The sequence below is a fragment of the Capra hircus genome, chromosome 19 (genome assembly GCF_001704415.2).
Source record: "Capra hircus breed San Clemente chromosome 19, ASM170441v1, whole genome shotgun sequence".
Classification (NCBI taxonomy): Eukaryota; Metazoa; Chordata; class Mammalia; order Artiodactyla; family Bovidae; genus Capra; species Capra hircus.
The window spans coordinates 53,311,916-53,328,946 of record NC_030826.1 but is presented as its reverse complement, the minus strand read 5'-3'; the positions used below and the strand labels follow the sequence as shown (position 1 = coordinate 53,328,946).

General features: G+C 44.2%; 1 protein-coding gene across 7 annotated transcripts in view; it reads left to right on the top strand.

The window, feature by feature from the left end:
• Positions 3,512 to 17,031, top strand: part of TNRC6C (trinucleotide repeat containing 6C) — a 75,528-nt gene continuing 62,008 nt past the window's right edge. For all 7 annotated transcript variants that reach the window (XM_018063710.1, XM_018063711.1, XM_018063707.1 and 4 more), the window contains exons 1-2: positions 3,512 to 3,575; positions 4,409 to 4,430. In XM_018063710.1, the coding sequence (XP_017919199.1) occupies positions 3,513 to 3,575; positions 4,409 to 4,430 (85 nt within the window). In that variant the 5' untranslated portion in view covers position 3,512. The remainder of the gene's footprint in view (positions 3,576 to 4,408; positions 4,431 to 17,031) is intronic.

The window sequence follows — 17,031 nt, the reverse complement described above, 5'->3', positions numbered from 1 at the left end:
TTTTTTAAAAGGTAGCTCTACTTGCCTACCTTATTAAATTTCATATCAGAAGATAATTGAAGTCTTTCATTGTGCTGGAGATTAAGAAAGCATGCACAGATGGGGCAGCTGTAGGGTAAGGGAGTTCGAGAAGGCGAAGTTCGGAACAAGACCAAGACCGGCACTTTCCAGGAACAGATCACCTTTAATGAGGCAGGAAGGGGCAGCAGCCAGATAGCGAGCTGCTGCACTAACCCAAGAGAAGAGTAGTATATATAGACATATATGTGGAAAGCTACTGTCTTCAGGGGGCCTGTTCTTCTCCAAGGTTGTTCGGAGTATTATCTCTTAAACGGCTGGGACGAGGAATCCTGGAGATCAGCCAGAGGCTGGACCGGCTAGGAGCTGGGTGTAATCAACCTTAATGTCCATTTTTTCCCCCCTTCGGGTGAGAGAGTTCTCTGTTTTGCTTAGAATGGTGAGGAGGACCTGGAGGGGAGTTTTAACTCCAGGCTATTTTGAGCCGTCTAAGTTTGCTTCAGCAGCCATGACATTCCTAGTTTTTATTTGTTCCCTTTTTCCCTAGACGTGTGGCAAGAGCGTGGTGATTACAGCACCAATGCATCCTTCACGGAGCTTGACTGTGCTTTGTAAGAATATTTAATCACAGGTTTCTTAGTGTCTCCGCACCTTCTAACATGAAAAGATTCCTAGAAGGTATTACCTTAGATAATGAACGTTTCCCAAGCTTGAGAATTGGACTGACCTCCTTCTAAAAGTTGTTTCTCAACCTTGGCTGGACATTGGAGTCATCTGGAAGCTTTTAAAACTCCTGGTGTCTGAGTTCTGTTCCCTGATCTCACTGAAAACGGTTGCAGCCTTGGCATTGGAAGTTTGTGGAGAGAGGGGGGTCGTTCTGTGAAGAAAAGTTGCTTTTTTTTTTTTTTTGCTGCCCTGGGTTTTCTTTAGCTCATAGGCTTAGTTGCCCCATGGCAGGTAGGATCTTAGTTCCCCTTCCCCACCAGGGATCACACCCACAGCCCTTGCCTTAAGGAGGCAGGTTCTTAACCACTGGACCACAAGGGAAGTCCGCTTCCTGGGCGATTCTGAGGAGAGGCCAAGAACCACTGTTTTAAAGGAAGACTGATCTCTTAGGTGGGCTTCCCTGGTGGCTTAAAAACGCAGGACCCAGTATTCTTGCTCAGGAAATCCCGTGGACAGAGGAGACTGGTGGCTGCAGTCCATGGGGTCACAAACAGTTGAACACAGCTCAGGACAACAAGGACAGCCTCTTAGGTGCCCCCCTCCATCAAGTTGATTTAAATTATTTTCCTTATGATGCTGCTACTGCTGCTGCTAAGTCGCTTCAGTCGTGTCCAACTCTGTGCGACCCCATAGACGGCAGCCCACCAGGCTCCACTGTCCCTGGGATTCTTCAGGCAAGAGCACTGAAGTGGGTTGCCAGTCCCTTCTCCAGTGCATGAAAGTGAAAAGTGAAAGTGAAGTCGCTCAGTCGTGTCTGACCCTCAGCGACCCCATGGACTCCAGCCTTCCAGGCTCCTCCATCCATGGGATTTTCCAGGCAAGAGTACTGGAGTGGGGTGCCATTGCCTGCTCCTTTCCTTGTGATGGTACTCAGATACTTACAGACTGACGCTCGGATGAGATCCCCTATGCATGCAGTACTCGTGAGCACTTTTACAAGTTAAAAACAAACTTCAAAATTAAGAAATTAAACAACAGTGGTGGGTGGATAGTGGTGTTGTACTGAGGCTTTTGTGTGTGTTGTTCCTTCTTATTCTGTTAACTCCTCCTTCCCACCTGTGTCAGTCTGGGCCCAGTAAGGAGGCAGAGACTACGTGGCAGTATCAACAGGGAATGTCTGTTATAAGAATAATTAAATTGTGCATGCTAAGTCTCTTCAGTCATGTCCAACTCTTTGCAGCCCCGTGGACTGTAGCCCGCCAGACTCCTCTGTCCACGGGATTCTCCAGGCAAGAATACTGGAGTGGGTTGCCATGGCCTACCTCCAGGGGATCTTCCTGACCCAGGGATCGGACCCAGTCTCCGGCTGCTCCTGCATTGCAGGCCGATTCCTTACCACTGAGCCACTAGGGGGAGCCCAATTAAACTGTGCTAAGAGAGGAACTCTAGATGACCGTGTGCTGGCTGGGGCTGAGGGTGAGAGCCTGCGGAAGGCCCAGTTGGAGGGGGCCCCTCCCCGAGGTGGGGCTCACACCCCCTGAAGAAGCAGCAGTGCAGCCGCCTGGGTGGCAGAGCGGCTCCCCGCATCGCCCAGGTCAGCCAGTGGGCAGCTGGTGGTCACAGGAAGCGCTCCTCCCGCCGGGGGGGGGGGGCCGCCGCCAGTAACCCAGCACACGGGTGCGCAGGAGTGGGGGGCTCTGGTGGCAGCTTTCCCGGTGTGAGCTGCTGCTGATGGCCGGGCGTGCTGGTGCGCAGACAGAGGGGCAGTGTCAGTGCCGTGGGCACAGAGCACGTGGCATCCCCATCAGGAGGGCCACAGCCACATCATGCGGAGAAGACCATAGAGACCGGAGGCCCGCAGGGTGTGTGCTGGCAGGGTCATTGGAAGCCGACCCTGGATCACGTCAGAGCTGCTGGGCTGCTAGGAGACTGCCCCTTCTCCCTCAGTGGCCAGAGTCCTCCCCAGGGGTCCTCCGAGCCACATGCTGACCTCATAGCGGGCCAGCCCCTTGCTCCTGCGGGTCCCTCTAGGGCCCTGCACTGGGGAAATCCTGCGTGGCGCTCACAGGGAAGAAGGGCTTAAGGGAACCCATCCATCATTGCATGGCGTGTGCTGGAGGGTGAATCTGGAGCTGACGGGCAGTGAGTTGATAACCGACAACAGCCCGCCTCGTGCCAGCCAGACACTTCTGCGACGTTAAGCTGTAGCTCATGAGCCGCCTGACTCTTCAGGAGTTGCTCGGTGCTGTGTTCAGTGTGCCCTTCCAGCAGCTCCCCATGCTGTGTAAGGAGCTCTGTTTAAAAAACAATTGGTTTGTCGAACAAACAGGTGTGCGTAAGAATCGCCTCCAAAGACTCTGACTTGGTTGTTCTAGAGTGGGACCCAGGAGTCTGCACTTTTAATCTGGAAAGTGTGATGATGCTGGTCCCTGAGACAGAAATGCCGGTCTGGACTGTAGGAACTGTGTCTTTTTCTCCATCTTGTCCTCTAATGCCCGGTGCACTGCCTGATGAAAGGCTGGTGTTCAGCAGATGTGGGCTGAGTGAATGACCGCCACCGGTGGCTGTGTGCTCTGGTACTTACATAGAAGTGGAGCCCTGGAGGGGGGCAGGGGGGTGACTGGCCATGTCTAACGCCTCTCCTCAAAATATCCTCCTTCGTACCATGCGTGGAACTTTGCTTGACTTGCAACTTTTGGCAACTAATGTTTTGTTCTGTTTTGTTTTTCATTTTAAATCATTGATTTAAAATGGGCATTAAGCTAATACCGCTTTTCTTTATTTTTAATAGGGAGAAAGAACAAGAAACACAAAAAGAGGAACATTTGATGGAAGAAAAGAAAAAGAAAAAGCAGGAAGAAAAGAAAAAGAAGGAAGGTGCTCAGAAAAAGGTTGGCTCGAGCTCCTAGTCCTTGCCCCTGCAGCCACTCTGCGTCTCCCTGCGTTATCATGGCCATCACGTTGCAGAGGTTCAGTCTAATGCTTTCCGAGACTCGGTGTGCTCAGTGTGTGGAGAAGGAAACGGCAGCCCACTCCAGCGTTCTTGCCTGGAGAATGCCCGGGACAGAGGAGCCTGGTGGGCTGCCGTCTGTGGGGTCACACAGGGTCAGACACGACTGACGCGACCTAGCAGCAGCAGCATGCTCCCTCTAGAGTGCTGGTGACATAGATAAAGGATGACAGCCACACAGTGTCTTTTAAAAGGAGCGTTAGAGCTGTGTTTCGGAGGATTTTGTGTTTACTTTGAGTCCCTGGTAGTAAAGAATGTCCCTGCTATTTTATTTAAACTGAACTGTCCAAAACAACCATGCATAAGGCCCATTTAACTGATTTTGTTAGAAAAGCTAGAAATAATATTTGCAGCTTTGGCAAGTGTTCTTTAACAATTTCTACTAGTAAATATTACAATTTAAAGTCATACTGTAATTCTTACCATCAGGCTTGAATTTTAGGGCATTTAATGTACAAATTATACTGTTTACTTTATTCTTGCCTGATTCAGTGTATCTTATAGTTAGAACTGTTTATGCTTTAGTCTGTATTAAAATATAGAGTTTAAATGAGCTTCCAGGTATACATTTTTTCCCAGTAATAAATTTTAATAAAGTAATTGAGCAAAAACTTGTTTTTAAAGTTTCTAATATTAAAGTCTGCTTATACACCTTCGTATGAATGTGTACATTCTACACAGTATTCCTAAAGAGTTTTTGATTTTTTTTTTCAGGCTGCTGATCAAAAAACCAAAGGTGAGTTTACTTTATTTTGGTGGGTATATTTTATGGCAATACCAACGTTTATGATAATGACTTTTTTAAAAATTGGTGGTTAAACGCAAAGAATCTAACCCTGCCTTTGAATCTGTTTTTTACGATTCACTGTAAAATTCCTCACTTATCACTGGTTTTATATCTGCATTTAGTTAGCATATGCTTAATCTAAAATGCCTACCGAATGTGATATTAGGGTACATGTGTCTTTTTCAGTTATGGCTTCCTAAGGGGGTATGCCTAGTAGTGGGGTTGGATCATGTGGTAATTTTGTTCCTAGTTTTTTTAAGGACTCTCCGTACTGTTTTCCCTGGTGGCTGTATCAATTTGCATTCCCACCGACAGTGCGAGAGGGTTCCCTTTTCTCCATACCTTCTCCAGCTTTTATTGTTTGTAGATTTTTTGATGTTGACCATTCTGAAGGGTGTGAGGTGATGCCTCATTGTAGTTTTGATTTGCATTTCCCTAGTAATGAGATGTTGAGCATTGAAATATACACATTACCATATGTAAAATTTGGAAATTTGCTGTTTGATACCTGTTGGTCTGTGACAGCCTAGAGGGTGGGATGGAGTGGGAGATGGGAGGGAAGTTCAAGAGGAAGGGGACATACGCATGTCCCCTTAGGGTGAATATGTTCCCTGTGGGTAACTACGGCTGTGTCTTGTTGATACATGCAGAAACCAACACAATATTGTAAAGCAGTTATCCTCCAATTAAAAGTAAAGAATTTTCTAAAAATATATATTAGCTTTCTAAACAATGCTTTATGATTTTCTTTTTGATTTGATTTCCACCAATCAATTAAGCCTATAATGTTGATCCAGTTTGCTTAAGAACAACCAAAGGATACTGAATTTCTTTAAAGCTTCTACTTTCTCTTTGCCAACTATTACAGTAAAAAGAGATATATTCCTTCTATACTCTTCTCTCTTTGCTTACTAATGTGTGAAAGGTTTCCTTTTTATTCTCCAAGCCCGGAATTGGCACTGGTTGTCCTGACGGGTGTGAGCAGGAACGCATGTGGCTCTCACAGTACCCGGGATGTCTGCCCCGTGCTGGTGGGCCAGCAGAAGGGAAGCCGTTCTCGGAGCCTCCTCACTTGGTGCTTGACGTGCTTGGGGACTGTCCAGTGCTGGGGAGCGCATGCAGGACTTGCGGTCATCAGCTCTAATTTGGGGCAAGGCACTGCATCTCGTTAAGCCTCGGATATCTCGTACTTACCATGAGAAGGGCGAGGGGTGAGTGTTCACACCTCGCAGAGCCGTCCTGAGCTCCACACAGCTAGGGCTCGGTGCTGGCACGGAGCTCATGCTTCCTGGAGGTTGGCTGTGGTTAATTGTAAGTTGCTGTTTCTGTTGGACCGTCACATGTAACTGTAGGCATAGACACTTTTGCCTGGCATTTGTAGTTTTCCAAGTAGAGTTTACGTCAACTCATTTGAACTTCATGATCGAACAGGGCAGGTATTAGTTGACAATGAAGAAACCGTGGCCGACAGTGTGACTTGATGTGGCTTGCCCTTGGCCGCAACTTAGCGTGAGGACAGGCCTCGAGGGAGCCTGGGTGTCTGACCCCAGCGTGGTTGCCTCAGAGCTCTCACCGCAGAGCCATGGTAGGAGATGGATTTTGTGTAAATGAACATTTAAAGACAGCGTAGTTTTCAAAAAGGACGTTTTGTCTCTCACGCTCTCAGTGGTTGTGTGAATTTACCAAACACTGGTCAGAAGGGCCCAAAAGGCGTGCAGTCCGTGGTTGTTTTGAAATTATGATCTTGAAAAAGAAATAATGGTTTCTTATTATCATTTAAAAGTGCAAAATTATTGCTCTGAATTAATTGTCCCTTTCCTTTTTTTTTTTTTCCTAACATTTTGAGAAGTTTTTGCAGCTTGATTCAGTGCCAGCCGACTATTCTGTTGCCACTGTCACTGAGGCTGTTTTCTCTTGGAATAGTAGCAGATTGCTTATGATCGCACAGTGATCATGAGTTACAGTGTCCCGCCGCTGTACGCACAGTGATTGTTTTCTATTACTGTTCTGATAAGTATTTTCACTGCTGACTCCAAACCCTACTGGGTTTTTATCTTCTCCTTTTATCCTCTCTAAAATACTGCTCCTTTGGGTACAATTTGTCAGTGACTGTACTAACTATAACCAGCCTCAGAACAGAACATAATGATTATTAACATCCTTCTAAACAACAGGGGGAAAAAGTGCTTTTTTGAATGATAAATAACAGTGCTGCTAGGTCATTCATTAATAAATATTAGCAGCACCAAGGTCTAAATTTTTCTCATGATCTCCATTATTGCTGGTTCCACTCAAAATTAACTGCCTAAAAAAATTAATAAATAAACTGCCTGTGAGGTGGTGGTTCTGAGTTTCCAACCGGACCTGTGTGTCAGATAACATAGGCTGGGCCTGACCGAGTGCTGAAATGCACTCTACGGATACACAGAGCACAGGCCTGCTTTGCTAACTGTCCGGCATTTTCCTGTCTTTCCCCTGCTCTAGAGTCTGTAGCCAGAGGGGCAGACCCGCCTTTGCCTTAGGCCCTCTCATGCCCCCACTCCTTGGAGGCCTTAGAGGCCTGAGACCAGCACCCTCACCGGCATCGGCTTTGAGACGCACCCTGTCCCTGAATTAGTTCCAGTCGTGGTCGGTGCTATCTGCCGTGTCCACATGAGTAAACTGAAGCTCTGAGAGTTTGCCCGGTGCTCCCAAAACTGTATAACTGGTCAGTGGTAGGGCTGACATGCCCAGAGTCTGCCTGAACTTGCAGCATCCGTGAAGGGCACACAGCAGACATTTCACCCAGCAGCGACTGTATGTCCGTACCTGCCGTGCTATAGAACAGTCCTGTATTGGGAAAGGGATGCTCAGAGCTCCTGAGTAGCAGGGCGGGGTCAGCCTCTGCTTCCAGAGGCAGGTCTCTGACCTCCTGGCCAGATGTGACGGCCCCCACTACAGAGTCGCCAGAAGTCAGAGAGCGCTGCTGCCGCCACACAGCAGCAGCCAGAAGGGCCAGGGCCCAGTTACGGGAATGTAGCAAAGAGTTTAACAATTTGAGTGAGTCCAGGAGTTGAATACTCTTATGTGAGAGGCTAGTTATAAATAAGGCGATATAATACAGTGAGTCAGTTAGCATAGTAGAAGTTTGAGTTGATTTTATGTTGATAATTAGCTCAAACAGGACCATGTCAATTACTAAGTGCCATGCTCTCTGACATTGCACGTGGCATAAACAGTAGTCTTGGTAGAGCAGTGCCTTCGCTGTTTAGCATCATGTTTGACTTAACTTTCTCAATAACTGAAACTTAACCTCTTTAAGTTTTGATTTATTTTAAACATTTTCAGAGAACTCTTTATATGTTATACATGTACCTATATTATCAGTTCAGTTCAGTTGCTCAGTTGTGTCTGACCCTGCGACTCCACGGACTGCAGCGCGCCAGGCTTCCCTGTCCATCACCAGTTCCCAAAGCTTGCTTAAACTCATGACCATTGAGTCCGTAATGCCATCCAACCATCCTGTCTTCAGTCGTCCCCTTCTCATCCCTCCTTCAATCTTTCCCAGCATCAGGGTCTTTTCCAGTGAGTCAGTCCTTCACATCAGGTAGCCAAAGTATTGGAGTTTCAGCTTCAGCATCAGCCCTTCCAATGAATATTCAGGACTGATTTCCTTTAGGATGGACTGGTTTGATCTCCTTGCAGTCCAAGGGACTCTCAAGAGTCTTCTCCAAAACCATAGTTCAACGGCGTCAATTCTTTGGTGATCAGTTTTCTTTATAGTCCAACTCTCAAGTCCATACATGACTACTGGTATAACCATAGCTTTTACTAGACAGACCTTTGTTGGCAAAATAATGGCTCTGCTTTTTAATATGCTGTCTAGATTGGTCATAGATTTTCTTCAAAGGAGCAACTGTCTTAATTTCATGACTGCAGTCACCATCTGCAGTGATTTTGGATCCCCCCAAAATAAAATCTCTCACTGTTGCCATTGTTTCCTCATCTATTTGCCATGAAGTGATGGGACCGGATGACATGATCTTAGTTTTCTGAATGTTGGGTTTTTTTTTTTTTTGAATGTTGGGTTTTAAGCAAAACCGTTTTGCTTTTTTGCATTTCTTCTTCTTGGGGATGGTCTTGATCCCTGCCTCCTGTACAGTGTCACGAACCTCTGTCCATAGTTCTTCAGGCACTCTGTCAGATCTAATCCCTTGAATCTATTTGTCACTTCCACTGTATAATTGTAAGGGATTTGATTTGGGTCATACCTGAATGGTCTAGTGGTTTTCCCTTCTTTCTTCAATTTAAGTCTGAATTTGGCATTATACCTTTTCTGCTTTCTCCTAGAGAGTAGCCTAATCCATTCTTGATAGATCAGTCTTCATTATAGCTTTAATTATGCTTTAAAAGTTTTTTTTATATCAAGCTATAACCATTGAACTTGAACTGTGAATCTTCGTTTAAAAGAAAAATGAAGAACGGAATCTCACTGGAAGTTTTTTCATTTGCTAAATCTAATATATAGCGTGCTGCTTCTCCTCCCCTACTCCCGTCTGGAAACTCGGTGCCTAGAAATTCTGCTTTACAAAATTATAAATAAAATGTTGTCTCTGTTTTTCCAAATCCTGATTAGCAGTGTCTTTGTTAAGGTCATTTTCTTTTTACGCTTCAGGCGAGCGAGTGGGTTCAGAGGAAACTCTGTGCCAGGAGCGCTGGCGCCGCGTCCGCCCGGCGTCCCTGCCTGGTCCAGCTCTGGGGCTCTGTATGCAGACAGCGCGTTCACCATCACCTTTCCCGGCTTCTTCCCCCTCTGCCCCCTGAGTGCCCTGCAGGAATCCGGGTCTGTTTCTGTGACTGGGGCTCTTCTTCTCCAGTGCTCCCTAGTCTTCGGAGGTGGTAGTTTTAACCACCCTTCCCTTATGTTTCTTCTTGTGATGAAAAATGTAAGTAATATTAGTAGATTCTCATTGTTTCTAAAAAGAATTTAAAGTTCACATGAAGTCCCTCCGTGTTGAGATAGCTAGCTGTTAACATTTTGTTGACCATCCTTGAAAGCATCTCTCTCTATACATAAATGTGCATTTTATATGGACTCTCTGCTGATTCCCCTGATTAAACCCTTCCCTGTCTCCTGCTCCTCAAGGAGCTGCACTAAACAACTTGAAAAGCTCTGTGTGAGTCTGTTCAGAAACAAAGCAGTCCTGTGTAAATTCTGCTAAACATTGCCTTTGCGTTGGTAACCAGTGGAAGAGCCAGCTGAACTCCATGCCTTAGTGAGACCCTAGATGTTCTCATAGTTGGGGAAAGGGAATCAGATATAATCCTGTTTTGTTTGTTTGTTCATCGTCCTGTTTTGAAACACCATTAACTTGTGTCTTATATACTTGCTGAGTAGCTAATCTCTAAGTTTTGGACAGTTTATAATGAGTTTTGCTTCAGTAATCATTAATCTCTTCTTTATTTATGGCACTGTCCTTAATTTGGGCTGAGAAAACAGTAGCTTTATGATGTGATGACCTTAAGAGCCTAAATTTTCTTATTGTCTTCTGGGTTTTTTCATGGATTTAAAGGGTTTTTTTTTTTTTTTTTTAAGGATTAACTATAATTATACTCATAAATGCGAAGTGAATTTAATATAGTGGTTTTAGCCAGATTTTCTCAAGTTCATAAGATAGGAAGATAAGGTTTCATACAAAAAGTTCAAAGTTAATTATATCATGTATAAAAGCGAATATCTTGATGCCCCAACATGGCTCAGACTCCGCATGTCTAATGAGTCATGGTTTTGAGTCATACACTTTTAAAAATTCATACATTTTAATTAGTTTCCTCATCTTGCTCAGAAGGATTGTACGTTTTGCTATTAGGTATTTGGCTTCACTGTGCATTCAGTCTCTAATTGTTCATTTTAAGCAAACTTTTATATGCTTCTGTTAATGTAAATCGATTGAAAGCATATTCTTCCAGTGCCTCATGTTGGCTTTGCTGTTGTTGTTACACCACAAGGCTGGTGGGAGCTTGGTTCCCAGAGCAGGGACTGAACCTGCACTCTCGGCAGTTAAAGCACAGAGGCCTAACCACTGGACTGCCAGAGAATTCCCTAAACATGTCTTTATAAATCCCTTTCATTCAACATGAATGAAAAGTGGTGAGAATTGAGGTTTAAGGCATGCCTTCTGATTTCATAGTCAGATATGGATAAAAATAAACAGAAATGAACCCACATTTCTGCACCTCGCCAATCAGGTGGCACTTTCTGTTTTAGCTGAGGCAGTTTATTACCATTTGCTCAGTCTTTCAGGGGTCTCAACACAATAATCAGCAGTTAGTATTTATAAAGCAGCAGATCTGTGTTTTCCTGAGTCAATAAAATTGGCCAAATTCCTTGAATTTACATGTATTCACGTTCACATCCACATAACCAAAGCAGATACCATTTTGAGTATATGAATTACTCTTAAGAGCAGCATCTGAAAGTCTAGTCAGCATGATATTTTCTATAAAATATGGCATTTTACTTGCCTATCTACAAAATTAATAAAATCTTAGAGCTTGAAGGATCCTTAGAGATTATCTAACTCCTATGTTAGATGGGAAATGAGATTCAAAGAGTTGAAATGATTTGTACAAGTTTTGACAGCTAGTTAGTAACAAAACTAGAACTAGAATCTTCACCTTCTGGTTGTCAATTATATATTTTTCTCCATATGAAGGGCCTGGAGATGTAGATACTGTGTATCTATTATCAGTACTATATCAGTTAAAAAAATAACTTAGGACATTTTCAAATAAGGCTGGAAGAAATTCCTAAGAGATTTGTTATATAAGAGATCTTTATGGGATGATGTCTTACAGGATTTTTAACATTAGCTATGTCATTCTTTAGCTGTGTTGTTCTATGTTTAAAGGAATTATTTAATTTTACTATTAAATCCCTAGGGAAAGGAAGATATCATAAATGCATGAACATTTTTTCCATGGGAACAAAGGAAAGTGTATTAAGCTGTGGTATTTTTCCCCTAAATATGTAGGCAATTCAAAGAGATAAAAATTATTGGGAAAAAAAACTAAGAGATTATATATATATATATACACACATACACACACACACACACATAAAAATATATATACATAGAGGATACATAGAGGCACACACACGTAATACTTTCTTGATCAGATTTTAGAGGAAATGAAGTAAACCCAGTGGTGATTTATGTTTCCTTTTACGAGGCCCTCTAACTGCGTCTTCTGCACAGGCCTCAGGTGACATGGAAGTCCACATCTCTGTTTAGCATAGCTTCCCTGACACATTAAACATAAAAGACAGTCTCTAGGCGTGAAGGTATAATTTATAGCTCTAAGAGAAGCTCGCAGTCTGCTTTCTGAGAAGTAATTTGTTTACCCAGATTGCTTTCTTTTTTTTTTTTTTGCAAGAGCTTTATTGGGTTATAGTTTGGCCACCTCATGCAAAGAGTTGACTCATTGGAAAAGACTCTGATGCTGGGAGGGATTAGGGGCAGGAGGAAAAGGGGAAGACAGAGGATGAGATGGCTGGATGGTGTCACTGACTCGATGGATGTGAGTCTGAGTGAACTCTGGGAGTTGGTGATGGACAGGCAGGCCTGGCGTGCTGTGATCCATGGGGTTGCAAAGAGTCGGACACAACTGAGCGACTGAACTGAACTGAACTGAACTGACACACAGTAAACTGCATGTATCTAAAGAGAACAGTCTACTAAACATTGGCTTGTGCACACCTGTGAAACCATTCCCGAAATCAGGATAGCATCCGTCATCCCTGAGCATACCCCATGCCCTTTCCCAACCCACGTCTCCTTCGTCTCTCATCAGCCTCTGGGCAGACACTGGCCTACTTTCTGCCACCACAGAAGGTTTCCTAGACGGTTACATAAACAGATTCACACCACGCGCACCCTTGGCCGCTCTCAGCCTGGTCTCGTGATTGCCATCCCCGTTACTGTATCAGGAGGTCGTTCCCTTCTATTGCTGAGTAGTATTCCAGTGTTTGAGTTTTTCACAGTTGCTTTATCCACTCATCTGTCCATGGACATTTGAGTTCTTTTCAGTTTTTAGCCGTGATAAAATAAAGTGCCTGTGCACATCCATGTGCAAGTCTCTATCTGAGTGACTGTCCTTTCATTTTCCTCTGGTAAATGCCTGGGAGTAGAATGGCTGGATCTTCTGGTAGAGATAGGTGTTGGACTTTTCAAGAAACTGCAGAACTCTTCCACAGTGATTATCTCATTTCACAGCTCTTTGAATCCTCATTAACACTTGGAAAGTCAGTCTTCACAATTTTAGCCTTTCTAATAGATGTGGTATCTCTTTGTGGTTTTGATTTGCGTTTCCCTAATGGCTAATGATGTTGGACATGACCTTTATGTGCTTTTTTGCCATCTTCTTTGGTGAAGGTATATCCCAATATTTTGCCGCTACTTTCTGAGTTACTTGCTCTTTGACTCTAGATTGGTTTATAGTATTAAATTGGCCTCTAGAGTTGGGCAGAAAGTCCCATCAGTGCAGCTTAGTTTTCTGCATACCTCAGTCATTTCCCTTTTTCTTCTGTGTGTGCAGTTATTTCTATGATAGTTACATCAGTAAACATGCACTTCCAGTATGATCACATTTTACTCAGCTTTTGACATACCTACTAAAGATTGCATTAATAAATGAGCTAAATATTGGTCGCATTATATTACCTAGAGTTGTCAAGTTAGTTCACTTAATTAATTTGATCACTTATAAATACCTAGCAGATAGCAGAGATAAGGTCTCTGTTCTCAAATAAAGATACTAATAGTAGGAGCTAACTACATAAGCAATGGATATGTAAGCAAGTGAATGCAACAAAATGTTCTGGGTGTTGTGTTTTATTTATCCCCCGTCTTCTACCTGAAAAGATGTTAAGTTACATTCATTTGATCATCTTTTCATCCAATGTTTATATTTCTATAAGAAAAGATAATCTTTAAGTTTATCTTACTAAAAACAAACGAGACAACTGGGGGCAAGGACAGCAGTGATTGAGAGTGAGATAAACACCTGCTGGAGCTGGACCACTCCCCTGCCTGGTGCCTAGCTTAGCTTAGCTGTGGACACCAGCAAGAGGTGAGATGCCTGTCTCAGTCATCCCAAACCCATCTATGAGGCATGAGCCTGTATGACCATAAAGGAGAGCCACTGGAGAGTTTTAAGTGGGGGAGTGACAGCATGAGCTTATATTTTAGAAAGATCACTGAAAGTGCCAGATTGAAGACGGATTAAACAGTTGGAGGGCTAGAGGCAGTGGGTACAGCTAGAGGCAGTGGGTACAGCTAGACCACTGCCTAGTCCAGCCTCCAGATGCTAAGTGGCCAGAGTAGGGAGGAAGGAAGGGGTCATGTTGATAGAATGGGCAGAAGTCAGAGACCATCTAGGCTAGCAACCATGTGATCCAGCAGGTATCTGTTGAACACCTTGTATTTGCCTGGCACCATGCTGTTCACTGTGGGGAGAAAAAGATTTTAAAAATAGATCTGTTTCACACTCTCCTGGGACTTAGAGTCTTGTAGGGAGTGGATGTAAACATCAGTCACGCTGCTGCAGGTGTCGTGACTGACCTCCCCAAAGAAGAGGAACGTTGGTCGTGAGAGCATAGAACTCAGAAGCATGGATGAGGCTGGGATTAGGAGGGGCGTCCTGAGTGCTACTCCGGTGAGAGCCAAAGGATGACTGAGAGCCTAGGCCTGGGAGAGTGCAGAGAGGGCAGAGGGCTCCCCGGGACAGAGGGAGCAGCGTTTTCACAGAGGCTGGCTGGACCCCAAACAGACAGAAGGCCGCAGGGCCTGGGAGCCATCAGCAAGGAGAGGAGAGGTGGTGGATGGGGACGAAAGTGGTCAGGGAGGACCAGGACGTGAGAGCGGTCTGGAGGCTTCTCACAGTGAGTAGTCAGCGTGGTCAGGTTTCCCTTCCGCTCCCCTGCCTTCTCTGACTACGTGTTGGAGTAGCTAACTGGGGCTCCCTCTTCTGGTGGGTTGTAGGATTCTGTACTTGGAGGGAGAAAAGCAACTCCAGATTAGTGCTATTCCACGATGTATTTATCTTATTGAAGAAGAGTTGATCTAGTGTTTCAAGTGTACAGCAAAGTGGTTGAGTTATACATGTTTTTTTTTCTTTTTCAGATGATTGTCCTTTATAGGTTATTACAAGATACTGAATATAGTTCCCTGTGCTATCCAGCAGGGCCCTGTTGATCTGTTTTATGCATAGCAGTTTGCTCCTGGTAATCCCAGACTCCTGATTTATCCCCCCCTCTGCCCCTTTACTCTTTGGTAGTCATAAGTTTGTTTGCTATGTCTGTGAGTCTGTTTCTGTTTTGTGAATAAATTCATGCCCACAGTTTACTAATTTATTAACACGCATGCAGCCCTCTTGCACAAGGCAATATGCATGTCCTGGGAGAACACAGGTGAGACATAATCCCATGGAAACCTCTGTTTTATGCGATTTCAGATTCACTGTTTGTTCCTAGAGCTTGTTCTGCTTGGGATGATTCCGCATGGAGAGAGAGGAGGTCAGACTTAGAAGCTTGTACACTCCCCAGACTTCTTTACCCTGTGTGTCTGTCCCGTGTGTCGCCTCTTTGAGAAGTGTTTCAAGCGATGGTCCGTATTGAGGTTATAGAAAAGCCAGGGCTTCCCTGGTAGTCCAGTGGTTGAGAATCCGCCTGCCAGTGCAGGGGAAACAGGTTCCGCCCCTGAGCTGAGAAGAGTCCACATGCCTCGGGGCAGCTCACCCTGTGCAGCGGCGCGGCTCACCCTGCGCACCGCAGCTGCTGAGCCTGTGCTCTCCAGCCTGAGTGCCTAGAGCCTGCGCTCTGCAACAAGAGAAGCCACGGAAATGAGAAGCCTGCATACCACACCTAGAGGGTAGCCCCCTGCTCGCCGCAAATAGAGAGAGCCCCTGCACAGCAACGAAGACCCAGCACAGCCAAGATTAATTAGTTAAAAGAAAAGCCAGTATGTGCTAATTGCCATATTGGCTGCTTGGCTTTAACAGGCTATTATCAAAGTTTTCTATTTTGATTTTCTGAATCAGCTGACCAGTGTTTAAAAGAACCTAGAAATGTTTGCCTGTATGACTGATAATACATTTTCTCAGAGTGGAAGAATCCAAGGACCAAAACATGGTAACCTTTTAATGAAATGATTCTTACTGTTAATAGTCATTATTAAAGTAATTCTGCTGTAACATTTGTATTATCCAGTGTGATATATTATGAGTAGCATTTAATTCAGTTTAATACCTTTTAGAGAGGTAACTGTAATACATTAGAATAGAAAATATCTCTGAACAGCATTTCTCATTAGCAGCAGACGCTAACTTAATGTAGTTAGCAGCTAATGAGTTTGTGCTCATTTTGAGTTGGGCTCTAAAAGTTGCCATGGTGACAGATGAACCAGAAGCCATCAACAGAACAAACAGAAGGCCACTGCTCTGCATCCCACCGGGACCGCGACACACACAGCAGATGGGCCCTCGCTCTCGCTGTCTTCAGCTTGCGTCCCATTGTTCTCAGGAAACTTCTCCCTGCAGTGTTTGTTGTTGTGTAGATTGCAGAAGTGATTGTAATAATGAAAATATTCCTTGGAATCTCTGATTGTTTCAGCACAGGAGAATAGTTCTCTTTCATAGTCCCATTTGCAAATAGTTAACATATGTATGTCACTAAATTTAAAATTTTAAGAAACTCTGAATCTTTGTGTTTATGTTCCGAAATGGCTGAAATTAATGCAAGGTTTTAAAATATTTTTCCATTTCTTGTCATTGTGTGGTGTCTGTGCATAAGAGAAATTCTTTGCTTTATCATACAAAAACTTACCTCTCTTAAGTACTAAGATACCATCAATTATAGGTAGAACATAATGGAAATTCCCTGGCGGTCCAGTGATTAGGACTCCCAAGCCTTCACTACCTAGGGCGCCGGTTCAGTCCCTCACTAGAGAACTAAGATCCCATAAGTCGAGCAGCATGGTGGGGGGTGGGGGAGATATATATATATATAGGCCATACCATGGATTTAATAACGCCTTATTGGTGGAGTTGGCGGGTGAATGAGGAAACTATATTAAGTTTATACACCAGTTGTAAGATGCATCCAAATTTCAGAAGCAAAACGTGTTGAAATGTGTAGGTTAAAAGGTCCCTCTAGTTAACATTTACCTGTAAAAGCTTACTTTCAAAATATACCTCTCTAATCCATTGCATGACTCCTTGTCAGTGTACCTTAGACTAATGGAGGTAGCCTGTGAGGCTTTAATCCAGGTGTATGTAGGTAAGTCTCATTATAGGAAATGCTGTTAGAAGGGAACAGTTGTTGAATATCTCGTAGCATATATATGTGAGCATATATGCTCATAGCATAGACTGTGATGCTGTCTAGGTGAGTGAAAGATTTAAATGTACTGCTTGCTGGGCGGCGGGGGGCAGGGGGGAAATTGTGCTCTTCACCAAAGCTGAATTGAAGGATATAGAAACCACTCTAGCTATATTAAGGAGAAATGAGTTT